This window comes from Meles meles, chromosome 1, assembly GCF_922984935.1.
Source record: "Meles meles chromosome 1, mMelMel3.1 paternal haplotype, whole genome shotgun sequence".
Taxonomy (NCBI): domain Eukaryota; kingdom Metazoa; phylum Chordata; class Mammalia; order Carnivora; family Mustelidae; genus Meles; species Meles meles.
In genome coordinates, this window is record NC_060066.1 from 215,839,160 (window position 1) to 215,865,551 (window position 26,392).

The following is a 26,392-nucleotide window of genomic DNA, read 5'->3' on the forward strand; positions in this document are numbered from 1 at the left end:
CATGCGTAGTTGCGTCTACGGACTCCGGGCCGGCATAACTCCACTCCAGAGATTGCTATCGCCCAGGGACTTGGCCCACGGGCCAATGGAGGGGAGCTTTGCGGTTGCTAAGGAAACCCGTAGCGGCAAGATGGCGGCGGCGGGCGGCGGCCGTCCGAGCTGCAGGCAGCCGCTCCAGGACCCGCCGAGGCGGCCGCCGCGGGACGGTAACGGCTGTGGACCGGGGTCGGGTCTCCGTCCGCGATGCGGGGGGGAGACGGGTGCGGTCCCGGCGGCCGCCGTGCGCTCTCGGCCCCAAGCCCAGCCGGCAGCCCCCGGGGAGCCCCGGCCCCCAACCCTGGGAGGGGCGGCCCCGCGGCGGGCGGGCTTCCGAGCTCGCGGAGCCGAAGAACCGTGTTGGGGTAGAGCCGAGCCGCCCTGCGGCGGGTGCCGGAGCCCGCGGACTCGCACGCTGCCCGCGGCGCGGGTGTGGATTTTGTCCCGGGAGCGCGGGAGCCGCGGGGAGCCGCGCCGCCCCCTCAGCCGTCGCCGCCCCGCACGCCGCGGCCCCCGGGCACCTGCGCCCCGCGCGCGGACCCCCGCCCCGGGGCTCGCTGGCCGGACCGCGACCGGCGCTCACGCGCGCCTCCCTCCGCTTGCAGGCCGCGGGGCGTTCGTGTACCCGAACTCCTTCTTCCGCTACGACGGCGAGTGGAGGCGAGGAAGGACGCACGGTGAGGCGGCGGCGGCCCCGCGGCCCTCGCGCTGGGGCCGGGAGGGCCGATCCCTGCAGGCTGGGAGCTCACCGGCCGGGACCTGCCCGGAGCCCGGAGGGCCCGCGGCCCGCAGCCCGCCCGGGGACGCCGCCGCGAGAAGGCCTCCCTGGGGGTAGCTGGTCCGTCTCTGCCGGCGTGAATGTCGCCTTCCTGGTGTGCGTTGATGAGAGAGGTGGTGGCCCAGTTCGTGTTCCTCCGCGGGACAGCCTGGACCCGTGCGGGCCGCGCCCAGGCTCGCAGCGGCAGCGTCCGCGGTACCGAGCCGCCCCCGCCCCAGAGGACCCGAGAAGGGAGACGCGGTCCGCAGTGAGGACGATGGCTCGGCCGTCTAGACAGGAGAAGTAGACAAACCCGAAAGCTTGGCATTTGCGAGTGTGGGGAAGGGACTAGAGGGTATTTCAGACGCGGGAACATCAGGCGTACACGGAAGGCAAGAAGCAAAACAGACGCGCTAGGGGAAGGGACGGGAAACAAAATGACAGTCAAACGGAGAAGGAGGCAGCCCACGGGGGTGCTGAGCTCCAGGAAACAGTGAGGGCTGCGGGCGGCGGGCCATGGGGCCACCGGGCGGCCTGGAGGAGGGCGCCTGACCGAATGAGCCCTGGCTGTTGTGTGCAGCTGACGGGCCCCTGAATCCTACCCCAGGGACTAATACCACAGCGCACTTACCTAAATTGAACTTAAACAAACGATTACCTACTTCTATGGAAAATCTCAGCCATAAAAGGAAATCCTGAGCCTGAGCGGCCGGAACCCCCCCAGGGGTGGGCCCCGACTTTCCCGCGTGGACGGGCACACAGTGTGACGTCCGTTTGGGCGTTCTGCCTGCTCACGTCCTCTGCCTGGTTTTCTCCTGGAGAACTGGTCTTTCGGCATTTTCTCATGTGAGCTCTTTTTGTGTCTGCTTTTGTCTGAAATCTCTGCCTCTCTTCCTCTGGGCCGGACGTGCACACTCCTGTCTGAGACCCTTGCCAGAGCCTGGCCTGGACAGCAGGGTCCCCCCTTTTTAAATGTTTTCTTGAGTGCCGCCCTGCGTCCACAGACTCCGTTTCTCCCGGCCCCGGTGCTGATGGAGGCCGGGTGACTGCAGGGTCCCCTCTGAGGAGGTCAGGATGGGGCCTCCCTGCACCTGGACGGCGCAGCTGTCACGCCAGCTGAGACAGTGGGTGTTAGTCATGTGTCGAGAGCGTTTTTATTGAGAAACGTGTACACGGTGAGTTCGCAGAGAGCCGGCGTGGCACGAGAGGCCGAGCCGAACACGGGCCTGAGAGCTTCAAAGCTCAGGTCCTCCCTGCGGGAAACCAGTCCCGCCACGCGTGGGCAGCAGGGGGTTCTCCGACTCCGGTCTGACTTCACATCGTGATTTCTTTCTTCTCCGACTCCGGTCTGACTTCACGTCATGATTTCTTTCCCCAGGCCAGGGCAAGCTGCTGTTTAAAGACGGGAGTTACTACGAAGGCGAGTTTGTGGACGGGGAGATCACAGGGGAAGGCTGTCGGCTCTGGGCCTCATCAGGTTAGCAGGAGAGGCGGGTGCGGGCGTGCTGACTGCTTTCTCACAAGCTGTCTCTGCTGTGCGGTGTCCCCGGCTTCTGGGTGCAGCAGGCACCTCCATTCGTGAAGTGTGGGCCCCCCATTTCCATCACGTCCCCCCATCAGCGACATGCCAGCCTAGGGCCGGGGCAGCCCCTTCCAGACCTTCGCAGGCCAGCGTGGTGGCTGTTCTCCGTGGGGGGAAGGTCCACCCCCACAGATCTGACCCACAGAGGCTTTTGCCCTTGGGCACCGGATGCCACAGAGAGGAGATCTGCGCCCGCACAGTCACCGGGAGGGCGGGACCAAACCCACCTCATCCTAGTTTCTCCCGTTAGCCACAGTGAACAGGAGAGGAGGAGACTCGCTCACTTGCTCGGAACTGGCACTTGCTGTCCCCGTTGATGAGGGCTGGGGGGACGGGACGGGACCCGCAGGGACGCAGGAGCTTCTCCTTGACTGCCCTTCTCCTCGTCTGCACCAGGGGACACCTACTCCGGACAGTTTGTCCTGGGAGAGCCTCAAGGATACGGCCTCATGAAGTACAAAGCTGGCGGACATTACGAAGGGGAGCTCTCCCACGGCCTGAGAGAAGGTCTGACGCCCACGGGAGCTGAGTGCGGCAGGGTGCTTTTTGGGGAGCCCAGGGCCCCGGCGCCCCGCCCTGCGATCTGACGTCCGCCCAGCAGAGCTGGCGGCGCTCCTCTCTCTGCCCCAGAGCCACGTGGGCTGCAGTTCCGTCGGGGGCCGTGGCCTGGGGACCCTGCCTGCTGGGACTGAGGCCGTAGGGCGCGCCTCAGTTGGCGGCTGTGCTTAAACAGCGGCTCAGAAAATTGCCGTTGAATTACTCGCCTCCAGCCCCGGGGCTCAGCCACCTGTCCCTGGCTCCGAGAGGCCAGGCTTCCGGCCCCACATGCGGTCGCCCCTGCGGTAGTGGTGGCGGCAGCTCGAGCAGGGCTGGGGGGTCCTGGACCCTGGCGCAGAGCCTCAGTGCTGCTGGGGGGCGAGAAGTGGCGGGTCCCCGGAGGACGGGCTGCTGGACAAGGCCAGTCAGGAGGGCACAGGCTGGGGGCGAAGCAGGGTCTGCCCTGGGGGGGTGCACCCCTGGCCGCAGGGGACCAAGTGCTGGCGCTTGTACCCAGCCGGCGGAGGCCCCGCCACCCCGCAGCCTCGGCGTCCTCGCGCCAGGACATGCGCGCGCGCTCCCAGCCGCCTCGCACCACACGGTGAAGCCCGTTCTCACACTTGTGTCCTCTGGCCTTTGTTTTCTTTTTCTTTTTTTAGATTCATTTATTTAGAGAGAGAGGGCATGCCAGCAGGGGAGGGGTGAAGGGAGAGACTCTCACACACTCCCTGCCCAGCGCAGAGCCTGACGTGGGGCTCGATCTCGTGATGCTGAGATCCTGACCTGAGCTGAAACCAAGAGTCGGACCTTCCCCCGATAGAGTCCCCAGGTCCCCCGTCCTCTGGTCTTTAGACCAAGGGCCTCTGAGTTGGTCACTGGAGGCCCGGCCCTGCCCTGTCTCTGTGAGGCAGTTTCCCATGGACGGACGCCACGGCAGAGCTGTGGGGTGGCCCCAGCCAGACAGCCGGGCACTCCGGCCGCAGATGCCAGGGCCCGGGGGAATTTAAGGGGTACCCCTCCCACCCTCGCTCAGCGCCTTTGAGAACTGGACCCCAGAAGCACTTTCACAGGCGTGACGGTCCCTGGTGCCACGCCAAGTCACAGTGCTGTCTTCCCCGGGCGCCCCCGGCCTGGGAGGGTGACCCGGTTCCTGGAGCGGGGCTGACCCCGACTTTCGTCCTAATCCACCGCCGCCCTCTGGGGGGCAGGGGTGGAAGCAGGGTCCCCCGCAACAGGAGGCAGGGGGTGACGCTCGCTGCCCTCCCTAGGACACGGGCACCTGGTGGACCGGGACGGACAGGCCTACCGGGGGTGGTTCCATAACAACAAGCGGCACGGCCCGGGGCACATGGTGTTCCGGTGAGTATGCCGTCCCTCCCGGGGGCGTCCGCAGCACGTGGGCATCCGAGCTTTAACTCCGGACGCGGGTCACCCGGCGCGTTCAGTAGCGAGAACCTGACTCTGCCGGGTAAACGCCCGCGGGAAGCTTGCGCGGTGGAGGGGGAGGGGCGGGGCCTCTCTCCGGCCGCGGTGGGCCTGCCCTGCCCTCGGTTGCTCGCACATGATGCCGCCACGGCCGCGTGTGGGCTCACGGCGACCTTTCCTCAGGCCTTACACACCTGCAGGCCGGGCGGGTAGGGCCGCGGGCGGTCGCCATCGCTCCCCGCCGAGCACCGGGGCCGCCTGCCCGTCCACAGCAGGCCCTGGCAAGGCACGAGCTCATGCCATCTGCTCGGGCCCATTTTTGCCTCAGGCCCGGTGGCGCGTGCTGAGCCCCGGCCGGAGGAGCGGGACTGAGTCAGCGCCGCCACCTGGCCCTCCGCAGTCTGAGAGCAGCCCATGTCTGTGTCCCCAGGAACGGTGACAAGTACGAAGGCGACTGGGTCCGGGATCAGCGTCAGGGGCACGGGGTGCTGTGCCGTGCCGACGGCTCCACCTACGAGGTACCTGGAGACGCAGCAGGATTCCGGACTCTTGGGGGCCCCGCTGGGGTCCTTGTGCCACCCGGACATCCTCATGGGGCGCCTCGGTGCTGCTCCTCCCCCGCAAGGGCCAGGGAGGGCGGCCGCCCTGCCGGTGAGGAAGTGAGGGAAGGGCCCCGGCCGACACTCTCCCTGTCTGGCTCCTGTGACGCCCCACGCCCTGCCGTGTCACCTGTGGGAACGGGGTGACGCTTCCCGTTCCCTTGAGGACACCCTCGGGGCCGGTGACGGGTTTCTGATGAGAAATGCCGCCTCGATGAGGCGAGGGCGCGCACCCCTCCTGGTTGCACAGGCCGCACCCTCGGGTCTGACCGGGGGCAGGGGCAGGGGGCACAGGCAGGGAAGACCTCACGGGGCCCCAGAACCCGCCGGCCAGTGCCCAGCTGGGAACCAGCGGAGTTGGAGCCCGCGACGTGCGTCTCCTCGAGGGCCGGCTCCTGCGGCCGTCGGTGGCCGGAGTGCTGAGTCGCCCCATCGGCCCTGCAGGCAGCTGGCGGGCTTCGGGCCCGGCCATCCTCGCTCCTGTGCTGTCCTGTGAGCTGAGGCCTAGATGGTGACGAGAGCCTCCAAGGCCCCCGGACAGCAGGGGCGGGGCAGGAGGGGCGCTCCCGGGGCAGGAGGGCAAGGGCATGGCCTGGCAGGAGGTTCAGGAGGGGCCCAGGGAGACCCCAAGCCTCAGCTGGCTGGAGAGGGATTGTGAGGGTTGCGGGAAGGGGGGAATCTGCTCTCTGTGTCTGAAGGTCCCTCCGTTCTTGTTCAGAGGGCGCTGTGGCCACTAGGGGATGGGAGGGGACAGAGAATAGCCTTGGGGTTTGGACGGAAGACACCGGCCTTGCTGGCAGGGTGGATCTCCAGGCAAAAACAGGAGGAAAAGGAAGGGTGGCCTCTGGATCTGGGACCTGAGCATCAGAGGAAGGCGGTGCCCGGAGCAGACTCCCGCGGGGAGACAGGAACGCCGCATGTTACCGTGGAAATGGGCAGCCAGTGGAAGGCCCCGTGGACAGCCCCAGAACGGACCTGGGGCCGGCCCGCGCGGCCAGGCTCCCCGGGAAGGGAGATTTGTGGTGTGTGGTGACACCGCCACGGTGACTTCACCACTGAATCCGGGGCCGCAGGAGCCCAGGTGCCACTGCACATGGCCGTTCACGCGGGTCCTGCTGCTGCCGAGACCGCATCAGGCGGCCGGGGAGCGACGACGTGGGGTCCAGCTCCCGCAGCACGGAGCCGGCCAGAAAGAGCGGCTTTGGGCCAAGAGTGGTCACTGAGCTGGCAGCCCGAGGGGGCAGCTGGCGTCCCGGCCCGGCGCAGCAGTGCTCGGATGCCGGCCTGGAGCGCGGGCGGCCCCCGCAGCGGCCTTAACCCCTCGTCACACATGCTCGGCCCAGGAAAGGCTTTACCCCGGCCTCGGTCAGGGCGGCTGGCAAGGGAAGGCTATACCCGGCCTCGGTCAGGGCGGCTGGCAAGGGAAGGCTATACCCGGCCTCGGTCAGGGCGGCTGGCAAGGGCCGGTGTCCCCTGTGCGTGTCCATGTCGCTGCCGCCCCGCTGCTTCTCTGCCAGGGGCCGTCCGCCCAGTCCCCCAGGGCCAGCCATGGGCACAGCACGGGCACCACAGACAACCGTCCGTGGTTCTCCAGAGCTGCAAAGGGAGGGAGACGTGGGGGGCAGGTCTCCGTCCCCTGCCGCCCGCCGTGCCACAGCTGGCATCATGCCAACGTGCACACCCCTTGAGGGGCCGGGAGGACAAGCTCCAGAATATTCACACCACGGGCACTGGCCTCTGACCCCAGCCCTTCTCCCCACTTCACGGATGAGGACACAGGCCCAGAGGACGGGCGGGGAGTTCCGGCCTGGAGCCCCAGTGAGAGTCGGGGGGCGGCTGCATGGCCTTCAACCCGGGTGGGTCCCCTCACAGCTGGACAGGCCGGGGCAAGGAGCACCCCGTTCTGCGGACCCCGGCAGTGCCCTGTTCCTGGATGCTTTTCTGGCCCTCGGCCCCTCCGCTGCCCACGGGCCTCACTGCAGGGCTGCGGCAGGCCCCGGGGCCCCCACGCAGGCCTCCCCTGCATGGCAGGGCTCAGCCCGGAGGAGATCAGGGCAGCAGCTTTCCACACCGCACGCCAACCCGGGGCGCCCACCGCCTGCCCAGCGCTCCACCAGGGGGCAGCCCAGCCCCGAGCCGTGCGGCCCGTCAGCCGTCACAGGGGCTTCTCCCGCTTGGGAGACATTTTGCTCCAACTTGAGCGCTGGAGCCCGATTTCAGCCCGAGCCGCCCCAGGCTGCGGCTTCTGCTAGCCAGGCTGCCGCTGTCCCCACGTGAGGAGACGTCCGCCCGGACGGTCGCCCCTCAGTGTCCCAGGCTGCTCTGTCCCAGCCTGCAGACCTTAGGACCCCCACAGGCCCTCGGGGGAGGTGGCGTGTCCTCGAGGAGGGGCACCTCCCACAGGAGTCGACATGGGAGGCTGGTCCTCCGGCCACGTCTTCCCCAGGATGCAGACTCGTGTCCACCTGCGTTTCTGTTTGCTTGGCAACCTTCCAACTTTCCAGAGCGTCGTGCCCAAGGACCTGGGACAGCCGTCCGCCGTCTGCAGCTGTGAGTGCTGCTGGGACACCCGTCCTCCACGGTGCTTGCAGTGTCCGTGTGGGCCGCCCCCAGCCACGCGCGGTGGCAGGGACATGGGCAGCCGCCTCGCCCACAGCCCGGGCGCCAACGGGACCACTCCAGTAGCACCCAGGTCTCAGAGCGCAGGCGTGGGGTCCCTACGGCATCCCCAGCCCTCCAGCCACTTTCTGAACCAGCTTCCAGAAGGCCATGCAGGCGGGGCACGTGGAGAAGGGCTGCGCCCAGGAAAGCCACACGGAGACCTCGGACGCGACGATCTCAGACTCAAAGACCTCGGACACAGCAACCTCAGGCACGGAGAGCTTGGACACAGAGACCTCAGACATGGAGACCTTGGACCTGGCACCCTCGGACACAGCGACCTCGGACTCGGAGACCTCGGACACGGTGCCCTTGGACACACGGCACTCCCGGACACGGCGCAGCACCCGCCGCCACCAGCCTGCGTTCTGGAGCCGCCGGGAGACTTCGCTCGCGGTCTGTCTCCAGGCCTGGCCCATGGGGAAGGCGCAGGCTCCGGGGCCGGCGCAGGCCTCTCCACGTGGCAGGGACGCCTCACGCCTGACCTCCGACCCCCAGTTATCAGGGTCACCCCGTAGCCCGGGCGGCGCGGGAGGGAGCTGGGCGCTACCCCAAGACGCGTCTCCCGTGCGGCCGCGGCGTTCCCTGGGCTCCCACGGAGCAAACCGTCGGCCTCCTTTAAAAACATCTCTGTGTGTTGTGCAACACGCCTCACGTGAAATTCGCGGTTCTTACCGCTAAGGGGACGGCTCCGGGCGCGAAGCGCAGTCAGTCGTGTGCCCGTCCCCACCGTCCGTCTCCAGGACGTTCCATCTCCCAGACGGACGTCTGCCTGCAGGAAACACTAGCCCCCCGACCTGTGGCACCCACCCTGCCACTTTCTGTCTCCGCGATCCGACTCCCGCTGGAGCCGCGGGGCAGGGAGTCCTGCGGGGCCTGTGCTGTGGGGAGCGGCTTGCTCAGGCTGGGTAACCGTCCGTCACACGGAGGGACCCGGTTCTGCACCTCCGTCCGGCCGCCCCGACCCCGGGACCGCTTCCACCGCTGGGCCCTCGTGAGCGCGGCTGCCGTGGATGTGGGGGCACAGCGCTCAGCCCCTGCACCCGGGTCTTCGGGGCGCATGCCCAGATGACGAGCTTCTGGACCACGTGGTGGCTCCCCACTGGATTTCTGGGGAACCCCACGCCACTCCCACGGCGGCCGTGCACAGGTTCCGATCTGTCCACACCCTCGTCCACACTTGTTCCTCCTGCCCTTGGAGACGGCCGTCCCCATGTGTTCTGGCACTGCTCACAATCCAGCGCCAGCCGTTGCCACCTTCGAGAATTGTGGCCTCCCTCCATCCTTGCTGGGCTCGTCTGTCCCGCCTCACCATCCTTCCCGGCATATCCCTTGGCTGGACTGCCGGCCCTGACGGCTGCTGTCACCCGGGAGCTCAGGCTCTGTCACACACACGGCCGGGACGCATGAACCGTCCTGTGCCTATGGGTGTGGCAGGGTCTGTCCACCTCTCGCTTTCTTCCCAGGGAGTGCCGGCCCCACGTGAGGCCCCGGGCAGCCGCAGACCCCACCCTCTTCAACCCCGAGCTGCCCAGAAAACTGTCCTGGGCCCCTCTCACCACAGATCTACCAGCTTCTGATTTTTATTTATTTTTGAGGTAATTTTATTTCCTCAAAGATTAGACAATAGAGGCTGAGCTGTCCCTTGACCATGTCCTGTGTCAGCCGAATCGGACAGAGAACCTGCCAAACCCAGAGAAGGGGAGGTTCCAGGAGGGGTGGTGCCTGCAGAGGCGCACCAGGGCCGCAGGGAGTGGGGGGGCCGGGACACCCCCCGCCCGCACGCGGCTAAGTCTCCCTTCCCGTGGCAAGTGCGCTTTGCCCCAAGGTTCCTGCTGCCTCATCAGCAGGTCCCCCAATGCAGACCGTTGTAAGGAGCCTTTAAAAAGTCAGTCCCAGGCAAAGTCCACTCCTGCAAGTCCTGTTCTAGCGTCTTCAGTCAGGACATGAAAGCAACGTGTCCCTGAGCCAGAACTGCTCCCTCTCCCGCGACACGAGCCACATGGGCAGGATTGGGGTGGGTGGTTGTAACTGGCTTGTCTTGGAGAGAACGTTTCCTGCCCCTGCTACCCCCTGAAGGTTCTGCCCGGGTCGCCACCAGGCTCTCGGCCTGCACCCGCTGGACCACCTCCCAGAGACATGGGGGTGGGTGTGCCCAGCAGAAGCTTACCGGCTCCTCCTGGGGACGTGGCTGTAGCAGTGACCCCCACGGACACAGGGCAGCCGCTCCTAGAGGGGCAGCATTCGGAAATCCCTGGTGGAGCCCAGGAGCCGGTACCGCCCCGAGGAGGCGAGCCACGTCCCCCGCAGAAGGAAGCAGATCCAAGCTGTCGGTGAGCCTCGGTGACCGTGCAGCAGAGTGGTCCCTACCCTGTGTCCGCAGGGTGGTCCCCGCCAGCAGCTGCCAGCTTCCGGCCGTCCCTGGGCGCCTCCACGCACACTGGCTGTGTTTTTCGGGTTGGCTTTCCCGGAGGCAGGCCTGCTGGTTGGTACAGCTGCTTGCCGCACGGGCAGGTGGCCAGCCTTCTGTGCGTCCTCCCCTGCTGGCAGTCCCAGCCGCCGCTGTGCTCACCTGTGTGTCTTCGGGAATGCCACTGGCCTTTATGTCCCCAGGCCACTCTTCACAGCCCAGGAATGTGGGGCCCTGACTGCAGGGGTACGCTGCACACAGGATAGTCGGGCGTCTGGGTCTGCTCACACACGGGGGAGGGGTCCGGACTGCCAGAGCCGTCGTGGGGGCCGGCGCCACGCTGTGTCCTCTGCGCGGTCCGCACGTCAGCAGGCCTCAGAAACAGACGCAGAAAGGCAGCAGAGCACAGTGCACACCTCGACATCCGAGGAACTAACGAGCAAGGTCGTGGAGACCCAACACAACAGCCATGCCCCTGCTCTTGCTGGGGACACGGATGAGCAGGCGCACACCTGTGCCCCGACGTGCCGGCCCGCGTGCCCATGGCCACCCCGCAGGCCGCCCCGCAAACTGGAGACGCAGGCCCCTCGAACAGTCCCAGGGCCCAGGCAGGTGTCCTGGGCCACATCTGCTTATGTGACCTAACCCCAGACCACCCTTTGCTGGTCTACAAGATCGCGACCTCCCGGACGGTGGTCCTCTGCTCCAGCTCCAAGGTTCGAGGACGGGGGAGGCCGTCCCAATACCGCCCACGGCAGACACTGGGGAGCCGGGCCATCGGGCCCTCGTGGTGTGGCCAGCCAAACCCTGGCGCCACAGGTGGGACGTGACCCAGGTGCCAGGCCGGACGTCCAGTGTGTGCTGGGGGCGTGGGGGGCATGCAGGTGGAGAAGCACAAAGCAGCTCTTCGGAAAGGAACACAGAGTCAACGGAGCAGGCTCCCTGAAGTGAAAAGAGAATCAAGCACTTCTCAGTTTATTCCCACCCCGTGTGCCGGGGAGAGCACCCAAGGAGGCTCCCGTCCGAGCGGCCCAACTATCCTGGGAGCTGTGGGCGCGCCGAGGCGGGCCCCCCCGCGGAGGCACCTGCACCAGCCCCTTGGGGTCCCTGCAGGGCGACAGGCGCGGCTTCCTGCCATCCCGGAAGACCACTTCCTAGCGCTGGGCCCCGTCCCGCCAGGGTCTGTGGTGCGGACAAGGCCCGTGCCCCCTCTTCCCGCGTCACCCTACGGTGCACAGGCCCTCGGCAGGGCAGAGAGGGGCAGGGAAAGAGCGGAGGGAGCCCCTGCCCCGGGTGGGATGCGCCCCCCAGCCCTCCTCGGGGGAACCCCCCCACCTCCTCCGTGCGACACTTTTTAAAGTATTGGTTCACGCTTTGGGTGCGAGTCCGCTGAGAAAGGGCAGGATTTTCAAAAGTATGATTTATAATATCCATTAAGAAAGAGTCCGCGCTGCTGGGCAAGGTACGCCGGGCGCAGGAGCCTGCCCTGGGGAAGCCCTGTGTTAGCGCTGCAGACACCCAGCCCCCCAAGAGGCCCCAGTGGCCTGTGAGCGACCCGGGAACACGGTGGACGGTGAGCGCAGAGCCCCGCACACCCCTGGAGTGGGTGTGGGGCACACGGTCCCACCGGCCACCCTGGACATCTCTGGGTGTGGGAGGACCCGCCAGTCTGCTCCCTCCCGGGCCAACCCGAGGCTGTGCCTTCCTCCAGGAAGCAGCGTGGCCACTTAGCAGAGAGTGGACTGGGCCGAAGGAGGGAGCGCGGGGACAAGAGGTGACCGTTCCCACGGCAGCAACAGCTACGATGCGGACGACAGGCCAGCCGCCATCTCCCGGCTTAGAGAGCCTCTCAGCCTGTCCTGAGCCCCCATGCAGTCCTGAGGGAGCCAGCAAGTGTTTATGACTAGCGTCCGTCCGTCTGTCCATGACGCCGGGCCAAAGGAGGGTGGGGAAGGGGTGTCCGCTAGGAAGCGACGCAGGCTTGCGCTCCATCTGGCAGGAGCATCTGGAGCCCCGCGACGGGGAGCCAAGCGAGGGAGGTGTGGACGTCCCCAGGGTGGGCGTTGGCGGGGTCAGTGCTCTGTGCACACTGGACTCCGCGGCCAGTTTCCAGCATCTTGAATCCCAACCTCCTGAGCACGTGGCCAGGCTCCACGGGCCCCACGCCCATCCCCGCACACCTGCACGGGCACGGGAGCGAAGACGGAGGCGAGGGCAGGGGGCAGGCCTGCCCGGGGCACGCGGTAGGCACAGAGACCCCAGCTCTTGCCACTGGGAGGGCGGAGGGAGGCTAGGAAAGACGAGGGGCCCCTCATGAAGGCTCTGTTCTCCCGGAGGCACAGCCCTCCCCTGTGGCCGCCGCCCCCAGCCTGGGCCCCTGTCGGGGCTGACCGCATCCCACTGTACCAGCTGTTGCTGCCAGGCCTGGGGATGGAGCCCCGTGGTTCTAGGTAGAGGGCACGGTGGGTGCTGGGGCAACGGACGTGGCTTGGCTCCTGTGGGGTTTGCGTTCTTTTGGCTGAGAGTCCTGTCGTCTGAGTTGAGACCGGTGACTTCTCAAGTCCGAGGGTGGTGTCGTGAGGGAGAGGGGTTTCCTGGCAAACAAACCGTCCCAGCGTCGTCTTCACGTCCACCTCACCCGCCGGCTCCCAGCAAGCAGAGTCCCCGGGGGCAGGAGCTTAGCGTGCAGCCCCCGTGCCCTCCCAGGATTGTCCGCACACGGACCCACGGACAGCAGCCCAGCCCAGCGCGCCCCCATTCTGCTGTCTCCCGCCCAGGTCACTTTGCTGTCCCATTGAGAGCGCCGCCACACCGCACACACGCGTGCACACGGACACACACGGATATGCAGGTGCACGCGGACACACGATACACAGACGCGCACACGGACACAGACGTGCACACGGAGCAGGGTCGCGTACGTCACCCCAAGCGTGGACATGCGTGCGCAGTGGCTCACTGGTCGCAGGCCCGAACGCCCACACTGGCTGGAGAGCGGCCCCCACAGCTGCCAGCGGGCTCCCTGCCCCGCGTCAGGACGACAGAGCAGGGTCCGCAGGTTTGGACTCGAGTCTCGCCTCCACTTTGGTCCAACCCGTCGCCTGCACACGTGAGCCACTCCTGGAGAACACGACCTCAGCTGTGCGTGGCCCTGAGCGTCCTGGGAGCACTGCCAGGGTGCCCGAGCCGTCGTGGGGCCGACTGCTCTCTGGGCCTCCCCCGGGGCGGGGGGGGCAGCCTGGCACCCCGGCGGGCAGCCCAGCCCCTCCTGCCAGCTGTCCAGTGCCCTGGCCCGGGGGCCGGCTGTGCCGGAGCCTGGCCACGGAGGTCCCGCCCCCACCCCTCAGCGTGACCTGGCCCCACAGCCCTGCTGCTCGGTGACTCTGTTCTCCAAGCCGCCCCCCGGGCTCGGGCGTCTGAGTTGTGCAGAGCTGCGGCTTTCAGAGCCACTCTCACAGCCCCGTGGCCCCTCGTGGCCCCTCGTGGCCCCTCCCAAGAGAGAGCCCGGCACCGGCCTGGCCTCCGCTGAGCTGCCTCCCACGGCACCTGCGGGCAGTACCCTCCGCGTGGCACTGACCGCGCCTGGGCCGCGGGGGAGCAGGGCAGGGACGCGGGAGCCCCGTTCCCTCCCTCAGGAGCGCACAGACCCACACGGCTTCGGCCGGTTTTTCTTCTAACGGGAGTGATTCCCGCTTAGGTGAAATACCATCGGGACCTTGAAGTTTTCCGCGGAAACGGTCGTGGTTCTCGCGTGGTCCTCGCGCTGCTGCGCCTGCGGTTCAGAGGCTGCTCTGGGGGCGGTGCGCGGGCTCCGAGGGCCTCTCAGGGGCCTGTTGCTGGTGGGGGCTCCTCGCCCGCACCCGTGTTGTCTCTCCTGAGAGCGTTCTTGTGCTCCCAGTGCCCGTTTGGAGCGTTCGCGCATGAGCCGTTGTCCCCGGACCCCCGGCTTCTCTTGACTCTGCTGCGGAGGGACGTGGAGGCAGGCGGTACCACGTGATGGCCGCCCCCGGGAGTGGTTTTCCAGCAGCCTCAGTCCTCGCCTGTGTGTGTGGGGGGGTGCTTGCAGGGACCCCGGGCCTCCCCCTACTGTCTCGTGTCGTCCGTGAGCTCAGAGTCCACACGGCTCTCTCCGCAGGGACAATGGCACAGCGACGTCTTCAGTGGCCTGGGCCAGCTGACCCACTCCTCCGGGGCTGTCTACCGCGGGATGTGGATCAACGGCCACCCAGTGGGTAGGTGCCCTCCGGCCCCTGCCTCACCCTGTCCTCTCGTGGGGTCACGGTGGGGTCTGCTGAGTCCTGTCTCCCATGGCCACAGGGGCTCGCACTGGGATGCTGAATCCGGAGGTGTTTGGGGTCGGGGGTGAGGTGGGATCTAACCCCAGCCCCTTTGGGAAAGACACATTCCAGTCGGGTTTCAGAAGGGCTTGTGACTTCGGCTCAGGTCAGGATCTCAGGGTGCGGGGGTCTGGGGGCCGAGCCAGCCTTCGGCAGGGGCCACCAGCAGTAACTGTGCCCTGGGGAGAGACCCAGACCCCAGCCCGCCCCACGCGAGGGGTGCTGGAACCCCTGGGTGTGGAAGCCTTAGGCAAGGGGGCAGAGGACGTGTCCTCATGTCCCCCCAGCAGAGTCTCAGCAACCGCCAGAGTCTACCTAGGCCAACTGAGGCGGGCTCTGGCCTCCCCCTGCTGGGGGCCGGGTCGTCCCCCCTCAACGGAGCAGAGCTGTCCAGGCCCACCGTCTCCGTGGGGCACCTGCCGCCCTCCACACATGCCTGTGCGAGCTCCCTCCTGGCCCGCACGTCCCAGTCAGACTCAGTCTTGTCCTAAGCTTTAACCACCCTAACCCTGGTGCCGCTAGCGGCTGGGGACGCGGGGAGCAGACCCTGAACGCCGTCGCCAGCTGCTCCAACCCCAGAGGTGCCCCGCACGTCCGGCCTGTGGGTGGCCGCACCCCGGCCAGCTCCCCAGCTGGTGTCCAGGGCGCCTCACCTGGCACAGGTGAGCCATGGACCGGACACGAGGGCGGGGCCGAGTCCCAACCAAGCGTCCCCCCGAGTGCAAACCCGAATGCCCACGAGCCACTCGCTCACGGCCGTTCGGCGCTGGGTGGGCTTCCGAGGCCTCCGTAGCGTAACCGGCTCTGCAGTGAGTTGCTTAAAAGTCACAGCTGACCCTCAGGACGGGTCACAGTCCTACTCAGTGACGGCCCGGGTCGCTGGGTGGGGTGGCACGGGCAGGGGACTTCCAACCACGCGGGGGATAACCGCACGTCTCTCCCCCTGCGGGGCCCCGGGAAGCGCGGCTATTCCGTGGGGGGCCCGCGTGGGGGCCTGGGCTCGCACGGACGGCGGCCCCACGGTTCAGCTGTGCCGCGCTCTGCTCTGCTCTCTCCCAGCACAAGCCAAGAAGATTGTGATTTTGGGTCCGGAGGTGATGGACGTGGCTCAGGGCTCTTCCTTCACCATCAGCGTCCAGCTGCAGCAGGACAGTGGGGAAGTGGCCGAGGGTGAGTGTCTCCAGGGTGACGGCTGCAGACGTCAGGTGCTTACGGTTAGGGACGAGACGCCCTGTGTGGCTTCTGGCACGAGGACACCCGCAGTAACTCTTGTTTTTTTCTCATCTCTGGAGCCTTGGCAGAGGGCCCTGTGAGTCCCGTGCGCGTGCGTGCGTGTGATGTGGGTGTGTGCCCGTGGCCACTGCACAGCTCACAGGACGATGGGTGGCTTCTCAGGGCTGCTGGTGTCTGTGGGGGCGGCCTGTGCCCGGCGAGGGGCGAGTTCCTGTGTCCTCCATGGGTCATCAGGGGAGGACAGAGCTCCAGTCCAGCTGCGTTTTGGGGAATGGAATCAGCTGAGCAGCGACACAGAGGTTGGGCAGCTGACCTGCCAGAGCCCTTCCCGCCCATGAGCAGAGTGCCCGGTGCAGAGAGGGGCGTTCTGGCCCGGCGGCAGGGCGGAGGACCCCAAATGCGTCCATCAGCGCCCCGGCGGTCACGGTGCAGTGGCCTGGGGTCAGCAAGCTTTGATGAGGGCGTCATGATGAGCAGCACCGAGCAAAGACAGTCACAATCGGTTTATTTTAACAACTTTATTGTGGTGTTGTTTTTATGGCTTGAAATTCTCGAGTATTAAGTGATTCCTAGATTTTCAGTAAATGTACAGAGTAGAGTACAACCAGTACTGCTTCAGACCATTTCCTTCGCCTCAGAAAGACCCCTGCTGCCCGCCGGCAGCCCGGCTCCCACAGGTGTGCCCTCCATGGGCACTTGGATGAGTAGAGTCCCACAACCCGTGGCCTCAGGCTCTGCATCAGTGACCGGTGTCTTTGGCTGCGGTGACCCACGTGGTCGTGCTGGCGCTTCACGGACCGCGCTTGTGCCTGGTTTCCCGGCTCGTCTGTTGGTGGACGTTCAGGTCCCTGCACTTTGGGCAGCTGGGAAGGTTTGGGGCAAGTTTCTGTGCGGACTGTGTTCTCTGTGTCTCGGTCGTGCACCCCTGAGTGGAGCTGCTGGATCACATGGCAGATTTACGTGTAAACTTTCCAAGAAACTGCCAGACTGTTTCCCAGAGTGGCCACACCAGTTTACAATCCCACCAGCCGCACGGGGCGCGGTTCCCCCCACCCTGCCCATCTGCAGCCATCCCGAGACTGTCTGCCAGCCCGCTGAGGCTCTGAGTTGCACTTGCCTCCCAACTGTTGGTGCCGAGCAGCTTTTTGTGTGTTTACTGGCCCCGTGTGCATCTTTCCTAGAGAAATGTTTATCCAACTATGCTGTCCACTTTTTTAAATTGGCTGTTTGCTCTTCTTGTTTTTCAGTTATCGGAGTTCTTTATGTATTCTGGATACTAGTTCTTCATCAGTTACATCTTTACAAATCATTTCTTTTGGTTGCAGCTCATCTTGTGATTTTCCTTAAGCATTTTTAAAATATCGATTGACTGATTTGAGAGTGAGAGCATGTGGGTGGGGGGAGGGAGCAGAGGGAGAGAGAGAATCTCAAGCAGACTCCTGCTGAACACAGAGCCTGAGTCGGAGCTCAGTCCCACAACCCCAAGATAATGACCTCAGCCAAAATCAAGAGTCGGATGCCTTACTGACTGAGCCACGTGATAAGAAAATCACGTAATTTTCTTAATGCTGTCTTCTGAAGTGCAAAGGTTTTTAATTTTGATGAAGATTTGTCAATTTTTTCTTTTATAGATCACAATTTTGGTAATGTATGTAGGAATGATTAGCCCAATCCAAGTACACAAAGATATTCTCCTGTTTTCTGCTAGAAGTTTTGCTCTTGCGTTTCTGCAATCCATTTTCAGTTAATTTTTCTGGATAAGATAAAGTTCTAAGTTCATCTTTTCTCTTGTGGATGTCCAGCCATCCCAGTACCATGTGCTGGAAAGACTCTCCTCTCCCCATTGAAATGCCTCAGCACCTCAGTCAAGAACCACTTCACTGTCAGAGTGAGGGTTTGTGCAGACTCTGGATTTTGCTCCATTGACCCGTATGTCCATCCCTACACCACACCATCTTCATTATTGTAGCCTCACTCTGAGTTTGGAAATTAAAAACTCCTTCGATTTTGCTTTCTTTTTTAAAATTGTTTTGACTATTCTGGGAACTTCATCTTTTATACAGTTTTTTTAGGATCAGCTTGTCAGCTTCTGCAGGGGAAAAGAAAAAACAGCCTGCTGGGGTTTTGTTAGGGATCGCTTTGACGCTGGCCGGGAAGAGCCACCATGAGCAGCACCGCACCTTCCCATCCATGAACATGGGACACCTCCCCATTTATTTATGTGTGTACTTTCTCGCACCAATGTTTTGTAATGTTTAGTGTGCAAGTCTTGCACTGGTTTTGTTAAAGTTGTTAATAACGATAAATAATTTATCAATATTTTGTTTATAACTTAGTTATAGTTGGTTCAGTAATTAATGAGTCATGTTTGTTCTTTTTATATTATTATGGATGGAATTGTTTCCTTACCTTTATTTCAGGAATTGCTAGGCTACAATTGATTTTAAAAACATTGATCTTATGTCCTGGGACCTTGCTGAACTCATTTGCTCGCTCTGCTGCTTTTCCTGAGGATTTCTTGGGATTTTGCTATATGGAGAATCATGTCATCTGCAAAAACATCCAATTTTGCTTCTTCCTTTCCAGTCTGGATGTGTTTTCTTTCTTTTGTCTGCAATATTTTCCATTCCCACTGGCAATGGCCAAGGTCTCCAATGGCTCAATGTCCTTGCCGGCATTTGTTGCCATCAGTCTTTGTAGTCCTCGCCATCCTACTGGGGATGAAGTGGTGTCTTGCGCTTCTGATATGCGTTCCTCTAACAAGTAATGATGTTGAGCATCTTTTCAGGTATTTATTGGCCATTTGTATGTCTTCTTTGGAGAAATGTCTATTCAGATACTTTAAAAATGGGTAACTTGGGTGGCTCAGTCGGTTAAGCATCTGCCTTCACCTCAGGTCATGATCCCAGAACCCTGGAATTGAGTTCCACATCGGACTCCCTGCTCAGTGGGGAGCCTGCTGTTCCCTCTCCCTCTGTCCCTGCTTGTTCTCTCTCTGTGTGTCAAATAAATAAATAAAATCTTCAAAAAAATAAAATTAACATTTTAAAAATGGGTAGTGTGCCTTTTGATTGTGAGTTATTAAGAGCTCTTTATGTATTTTGGATATAAGTCCCCTTATCAAATACCTGATTTGCAAATATTTTTTGTCATTTTGTGGATTGTCTTGCAGTTTCTTAGTAGTGTCCTTTGAACACAGAAGGCTTGAATTTTGGTAAAGTGCAATTCCCCTACTTTTTTCTTTTCTTGCTTATGCTGGTGGTTTCATACCTAAGAAGACTCCCTAATTCAGAGTCATGAAAATTTACTCCTGAATTTTCTTCTAAGAATTTTATATTTATATTTTTATTTTTATTTTCTTTAATTTTTTTTATTTTTAATTTATTTGATAGAGATCACAAGGAGGCTGAGAGACAGGCAGAGAAAGAGGAGGAAGCAGGTTCCCTGCCGAGCAGAGAGCCCGAGGCAGAACTCGATCCCAGGACCCTGAGGTCATGACCTGAGCCGAAGGCATAGGCTTAACCCACTGAGCCACCCAGAATTTTATATTTTAACTCTTACATTCAGAACTATAATCCATTTGGAGTCAATATTTGTGTGTGGTGTGAGACCGGGGTCCAGCTACATTCTTTGGCGTGTGAATGTCAGTGGTACCAATGTCATTTGTTGAAAGGCTGTTATTCCCCCCATTGAATTATCTGGGCATTCCATTTGCTAAAATTTTCTTTTTCTTTTTTCTTTTTTTTTTTTTTAGAGATTTTATTTATTTATTTGGCAGACAGAGATGACAAGTAGGCAGAGAGGCAGGCAGAGAGAGAGGAGGAAGCAGGCTCCCCGCTGAGCAGAGAGCCCAATGCAGGGCTCGATTCCAGGATCCTGGGATCACGACCTGAGCCGAAGGCAAAGGCTTTAATCCACTGAGCCACCCAGGTGGCACCCCACTAAAATTATCAAAGTTTTTACATGTCTTTTCATGAGGGATATTGGTCTTGAATTTTTCTTTTTTTTTTTCTTTTTTAAGATTTTGTTTTTAAGTAATCTGTGCACCCAATGTGGAGCTCAAACTTATAGCCCAAGATTAAGAATCACATGCTCCACTGACTGAGTCAGCCATGTGCCCCCAATTTTTTTTAATATCTTGGTCTGGTTTTGGTATCAGGGTAATGTTGACTTCATGTTTCAATTTTCTGGAAGAGTCTGTGTTGAATTCGTATTATTTCTTTCTTAAATATTTGTCAGATTTCAATATGAAGATCATTGAGGACTGTTGTTTCTTTGTGGGAAGACTTTTTTTTTTTAAAGATTTTATTTATTTATTTGACAGAGAGAGAGATCACAAGTAGGCAAAGAGGCAGGCAGAGATAAAGAGAGAGGAGGAAGCAGGCTCCCCGCTGAGCAGAGAGCCTGGTGCGGGGCTCGATCCCAGGACCCTGAGACCATGACCCCAGCTGAAGGCAGAGGCTTACCCCACTGAGCCACCCAGGCACCCCATGTGGGAAGACTTTTAAATACTAATTCAATTTCTTTAAGTAGCTATAAGGTTATTTGAGTTATCTACTTCTCCTTGCATGAACTTTGGTGTTTGTGTCTTTGAAGGAATATTTGTTCATCTGAGTTGTTTGATTTATTGTCATAAGCTTCTTCATCATAGTCCTTCATCTCCTTTTAATGCACTGATACCACCTCTTTTGTGCCTACTAAGGATTATTGATTTCTTCTTTCTGTTTTGCCTGACTCCTCTGGCCACAGGTTATCAGTTTCATTGATAAACAACTTTTGGTTTCATTGATTTCTCTATTGTTGTCTGTTTTCTATTTCATTAATTCCTATTATGATGTTATTTTCTTGCTTCTGCTTATTTTGGATTTAATTTGCTCTTTTTTTCTTTTCTTTTAGTTTTTAAGATGGAAACCAAGGTAATTGACTTCAGACCTTTCTTTACTAACACAAGAGTTTATTGCTATAAATTTCCCCCTTAGAACTGTTTTAGCTGCATCCTGGAATTTTTGATAGGTTTTGCATTCATTTTCATTCAATTCAAAATGCTTTCTGATTTCCCTTTTGATTTCCTTTTTGACCCATGAGTTATTTAGAGATATGTTGTTTTGTTTCCAAATTTGGAGATTTTTTTCGTAGAATTTGTTCTATTTTGGTAAATGCTGTGTGTGCACTTTGAGAAGTATATGATTTCTGCTTTCCTTGGGTGGAACATCCTATACATATCAGTCAGGTGGATTTTATTGATACTATCCTTCAAGGTCACATGTGCTTGCCGATTTTTTGTCTGCTTGTTCTATCAATTGCTGACAGTGGTATCTTGATGTCTCTAATTGTAATTGTGGATTTGCTTATTTCTGATTTCTTTTCTGTCATTTTTTGCACCATGTATTTTGAAGGTCTATCATTAGATGTAACATTTAGGATTTTTATGTCATTTAATTAGATGACCCCTTATCATTGCAGTATTTCCTTTTTCATCCCTGGTGTGGTCGTTGCTGTGATAACTACTTCCTGTGATAATAGTCACTCCAGCTCTCTCCTAATGTCAGCACTGTGTATCTTTATCCATACGTTTACTCTCCACCTATGTAAGTCTGTATTTAAAGTGTGCTTTTTGGGGCGCCTGGGTGGCTCAGTCGTTAAGCCTCTGCCTTCAGCTCAGTTCATGATCCCAGGGTCCTGGGCATCGGGCTCCCTGCTTGGTGGGGAGGCTGCTTCTCCCTCTCCCACTCCCCCTGCTTGTGTTCCCTCTCTTGCTATGTCTCTCCTATCAAATAATAAATAAAATCTTTAAAAAATAAAAATTTAAAAATAATAAAGTATGCTTTTTATAGGCAACATATTGTTGGGTCTTTGTTTTTCATCCAGTCTAACCACATCTATCTTTTTTTTTTTTAAGATTTTATTTATTTATTTGACAGATGGAGATCACAAGTAGGCAGAGAGGCAGGCGGGGGGTGGGGAGCAGACTCCCCACTGAGCAGGGAGCCCAACTCGGGGCTCGATCCCAGGACCCTGAGACCATGACCTGAGCCGAACGCAGAGGCTTTACCCCATTGAGCCACGTGGGCACCCCAATAAATAAATAAATCTTTTAAAAATGGGGGGATTTTTCAGCCTTTATTTCCTCAAATAGTTTTTCTTTCCCAGTTCTTCCTCCTCTCTTTCAGGGGCCTCATTACCCATGTATTAGGGCGCTTGAAGTTGCCTCACTGTCCGTGGATTCTTTTTCCCCGTCCCCCTTCCTCCCTCCTTTCTCTTTACCTTTTTCTTCCTCTTTTTTCCTTCTTTCTCTTGGTGTTTCGTGTTGGGTGGTTTCTATAGCTATGTTTTCAAGTTCGTGCACTTTTTTTCTGCAGTATCTAATCTGTCATTGATCACATACCGCGTATTTTTTTATCTCATAGTTTTTGTTTCTAGAAGTTCAACTTTATTTTTATATCTTCTCTGTCTCTACTTACGTCTTGAGCACATGGGTACGATAAAAACTTCGGAGAAGGGTCCTTCCTGGTGACCCTCACATCTGGGTCCGCTCTGAGCCGATTTCAGTTGCCTGCTGTCCCTCCTCACTAGGGACCATACTTTTCTGCGTTCTTTGCCTGGTAATCTTTGGTGCCAGACACGGAGGATTTTACCATTTGGTGGCTGGGTATTTCTGTGTTCCCATAACTCTTGTTGGACTTTGTTCTGGAGCACAGTTGGCTATCTGGAGACAGTCTGATCCTTTCAGGTTTTGCCTTTATGACGTGTGAGGTGTGGAGGAGAGCTCCGTCTGAGACCCGTGATCCCCACTGTTGAAGCCGGACCTTCTGAGAGCCCGGTCTCGTGGGCTGTGGCATCCATTCTCCCAGTGTGGCCAGCAGGAGTGAGCGCCGCTCCCAGTGCCCTGCAAGCCCAGGTCCCTCCCACCCTCCCCTGTGGCTCTTAGCCTGGCCTCTGGGCATTCCCTCACACTCTGGCACAGATGTGTGCTCCACTGGGTCCCGGAGGCCTGGCCCCCCTTGCTCCTCTGCCCCCAGGACTCCAAGACCCCTGCTGTGTGCGCCTCCTCCTGGGGCCTCCCAGCCCTGTTTGCTCACTGAGGAGTTTCCTGGGCTCGCTCAGTCCCTCTCCCTGCACCCGGTCCCCCTTCGCTCAAGGCAGCCGTCTGGGCAGTCGGGGGTTCCACACCATTTGCTCTGCATCTCTCAGGGGCCGCTGTCCTTGCCCGAGGTCCGGGATCTTGAAAAGCCATCGCACCCTCATTATGTTTTCTCTGCTTTCTTGGGCGCTTCGAATGGGGCGTGATTTGTTTCCAAGTACTCTGTGGTGCCCAGAAGTGGAAGTCGGTCAAACCCCAGGGACTGTGGCTCTCTACTCTCCTTCCAAGCCCGAGTGCTCACGCTGTCTGCCCTGTCACGTCTCCTCTTCCACGGGGGCCGGGCGGCAGCCTGCACTGACGCCGCTCGGTGGCTTCTGCGCCGGGCCCGGAGCCCACATGGCCAGGCCCTGGGCTGGGGCCTCGGGCGCGCCGACAAGGGGCCAGAGGTGGGAGGCAACAAGCAGCGATGTCTTGCGGAAGGCAGGACCGTGGCGGAGACAGGCCTCCGGTGTGTCTGCTCCCAGCCAGGGCCACCCCCACGGCCCCGAGGACAACCAACAAGGAGAGGCCCCCGGAAGTGCGACGAGGTGCGCTGAGGCTCAGGCCCCCAGCGAGGGCTGGAGAAGTCAGGGCAGGGAGGCAGGGAGCTCGAGTTGAACGTAGCTGCGGCCTGGGCCAGCGTCGCTGCTGCGTGCCCCTCACAGGCGTCCAGGCCGGGACGGGGAGGGAGAGACCTAGGTTCTTGTGGCCGTTCTGTCCCTTCCTTGGCACAGCCTGCTTCTCTCCCTCCCAAGGCGAGGACGGCCGGGTTTTGAAGATCTCAGCCGGCGCCCGGTATGTGCGGCTCCCGGCCTACTCGGAGGTCAGCTTCTTCCACGTGGACAAGGACGACCGAGGGACACCCATCCAGACCCCATTGTGAGTATGGGCGACCCTGGACGTCCCCCATGTGGCGTGGGGGACAAGGAGGAGTGGCCCAGACCTGCTCTACCCAGGCCCATCTCCATGTTGCTCCCACACTGGCCGGGACCCCAAGGGCACGGGGCGCACAGCAGCGACCCGCAGACATGCTATGCTCGGTCTAGGGAACAGCAGGCAGCGGAGGCCGGGCAGGGGGCCGGCAGCGAGGGCTGGGACCACAGCGAGGTATCACGAGGTCCCGGAACGAGACTCTCTGCGCCCTTTCTTCCCACCATCTTAGTCTCGGCGTGGTTGCCTCAGCCCCTCCTCCTCCCCAGAAGGGCCCCGGGCCACCGTGTCCTCCACAGCCAGGTGGCACCCTCAGCTCAGCGTCCAGCAAAGCCCAGTCCCACCCATTCCCTCCACAGCGGGTTTGACTGCGTGGCCTATCCTCTGTGGAGTCCCAAGTCCGGGGGCCAAGAGCCCAGAGCTGCTCTGGAAAGTGCCAAGGACCCGCGGCTCCCCACCGGAGACCTGGAGCTGGCCTCAGACACGTCTCGCGGCCACAGGGCCATCCCTAGCGGCCTTGCCGGTGAGTGCTGTTAGCCAGCTGGCTGGCAGTGGTTGGCATGAGCGCTTAGGGGCGCGGGGAGTGACAGCAGGTGCGCTGGAACCTGGGCAGGAGGAAAACGAAGCCTTGAGAAGCCAGGCACGGTGACCCTGGAGGAGACAGGCCATGCCAGGAAGATGGGGCCGGGCCTGAGCAGGCGTCCCTCTGCGGGGCCGGTCCCCATCGCTGTGGGCTGAAGGGCAGGCTGGGCGCTCCCTGTCCTGGGCATCCGGGCCCCTCGGGCACCATCCCAGTGTTGCGTGGCGTTGGGAACAAGCAGTGCCAGGGGCCGCCCCGCAGTCTCTACGGGCACGTCTGGTCGTCGCCGTCAGTGTAAAGTGAGGCGGTTTCGTTCGCAGCAGGAGCCTGGCGGGAGAGGGCAGAGCCTGGGGGGTGGGCTCTGGGTTGTTTCTGCAGCTGTCGGACTGCGGGCTGGGCCCAGAGGCAAACCCACCAAGGCCGCCGTCTCCAGGAGGCTGTGGTCAGCCTGGACCGGACACCCGAGTGTGGGAACCGGCCCTTGTGTCCCCACCACCCCCCCACCGAGGTCAGCACCATCTGCAGCCCGAATGGTCCTGCCGGTTCGCCGGGCTTTCCGGCTGCTTCCGCGCCTGCCCAGAGCGCACAGCATCTCCACATGCCCTTGGCTCCTGGTGCCTGCAAAGCTGCAGCCGTGGAGGGCCTGGCCTGGTGTTTCTGTGGATTATTCTGAACGACTCCTGGAGAGCGAGTGCCGGAGCTCAGGATGTGAATCCAAGTTTCACGTCTGCCGTTCACTGTGCCCGGGCCCGTGGGCCCTCCCACATGGCCTGATGCCTTGCGGGGTGGGGGGTGTATTTGCGTCACCCAAGGCATCCCAGCCGAGCATGGCCGCGGGGTCCCGCCTGGTGCCCTGCGCCCGCCCTCGCCCCAGGAGAGCTGCACCAGATCCTCGGGGACCACAGCAAGCTCAGGAAACGGGGCTCCGGGGTCCCCGTCGGGCAAGTTCACGTGCACGTTAGCTGGGGCCTTCACGCGCTCCTGGGCCCTTTAAAGAGGGGCCCATCCCCGCAGTCAGGACCCCAGCCCTGGACACCACGTGTGAGTCCTCCCGAGTTGCAGAGCAGGACGGGCGGACCTGGAGTACTGGCACAGGGCCCACGGCTAGACCTGGGCCTGGGCCCTCGCCGCGGGGAGCCCCATGCCACAGGGGTGGTGGGGTGGAGCCTTGGGGGGCCTGGCCGCGACCTCTGGTCTGCTTCCGGCGCAGTTTACCGAGGCAGTTTTGCACGGCTGAAGAGTTCTCACACTTCCACAGAAAACACTCGCTGGGCCCTCGCCTTCCCCGGGAGGGATTTCAGAGCCTCTCATAAGGTCTCCGTGGAAACCAGGCCCAGAAAGGGGGGGTCTGCGTCTGCTCCTTGATGTTTGGTGCAGGCGGCCCAGGGCCCAGTCCTCTGTACAAGTTCGGGGTGCTCGCCACTCGGGGAACGGGCCTCACCCCATGCTCGGGGGGTTGGCGTCGGGCTGCCAGCACGTTCAGAGATGTTTCTAGCTTGGCTAGGATGGGGGTGGGGCGCCGCAGAAGATGGTCTTTGGGGAGACCAGGGGGAGCAAGTCTTTGGTTTTGGGAGAGCCACTCAGGTTTGAGCTCTGCGGGCATCCTGCTGGCAGGTCTGCGGCCGAACGCGAGGTCCCGGGTCCTCGGCAGGTGCGTCTGGGGCTGACGCCAGATGCGGGGCTGCGGCTTCTCTGCCTTTTCTGGCCAAGCCTCTCTGTACAGGCCTCCACTTCTAGAGAGTGACCGGGGCCTCTGCCCCCAAGATTGCCAGCCCACGGCGGCCCCTCCTGTCCCCTCACAGGGTGGCATGCCGGCGACGTGCACACCTGCCCACAGGTCAGGAAGGGTCCCCCGTGCCTCTGCATCTCTTCTGGGGACCAGTCCACCCCCAAACGCTCTGGAGGACACTCACACTGCCCGCGTCTTGGCCCCAGAGCTGCCCGGAGCTGCCCTCACCCCCCCAGTGCCCAGGCCCTCCAGACGTGTTGGCAGCGAGCCCAGGTCTGCTCTGGGTCACGGACACACAGGCCGGCCGGCTGTCCTCTGGTGCCTTCTGCAAACGGCGATGAAGCCATTGCATAGGTCAGCTTTGCCCGATAGGTGGTGGGGATCAGCGTAAACAAGAGAAAAGCCCAGGGGATAACGGTGGGACCAAGGGCGAGGGCTTGTGCTGTGTGGGGTCTG

At 61.0% G+C, this 26,392-nt stretch overlaps 1 protein-coding gene across 6 annotated transcripts in view; it reads left to right on the forward strand.

The window, feature by feature from the left end:
- The first annotated feature begins 1 nt into the window (after position 1).
- MORN1 (MORN repeat containing 1) overlaps positions 2-26,392 on the forward strand; it is a 48,004-nt gene continuing 21,613 nt past the window's right edge. For 4 of the 6 annotated variants that reach the window (XR_006820104.1, XM_046017731.1, XM_046017741.1 and 1 more), the window contains exons 1-10: positions 2-206; positions 642-713; positions 2,172-2,270; positions 2,772-2,882; positions 4,181-4,271; positions 4,768-4,855; positions 14,143-14,239; positions 15,404-15,514; positions 23,453-23,576; positions 23,987-24,150. Coding sequence is in view for 5 of the 6 variants with exons in the window: in XM_046017731.1 (XP_045873687.1) it covers positions 2-206; positions 642-713; positions 2,172-2,270; positions 2,772-2,882; positions 4,181-4,271; positions 4,768-4,855; positions 14,143-14,239; positions 15,404-15,514; positions 23,453-23,576; positions 23,987-24,150 (1,162 nt within the window). In the remaining variant the exon portion in view is untranslated. Of the gene's footprint in view, positions 207-641; positions 714-2,171; positions 2,271-2,771; positions 2,883-4,180; positions 4,272-4,767; positions 4,856-14,142; positions 14,240-15,403; positions 15,515-23,452; positions 23,577-23,986; positions 24,151-26,009; positions 26,291-26,392 lie in introns of all 6 variants that reach the window. The other 2 variants (XM_046017761.1, XM_046017754.1) reach the window with 2 other exon arrangements.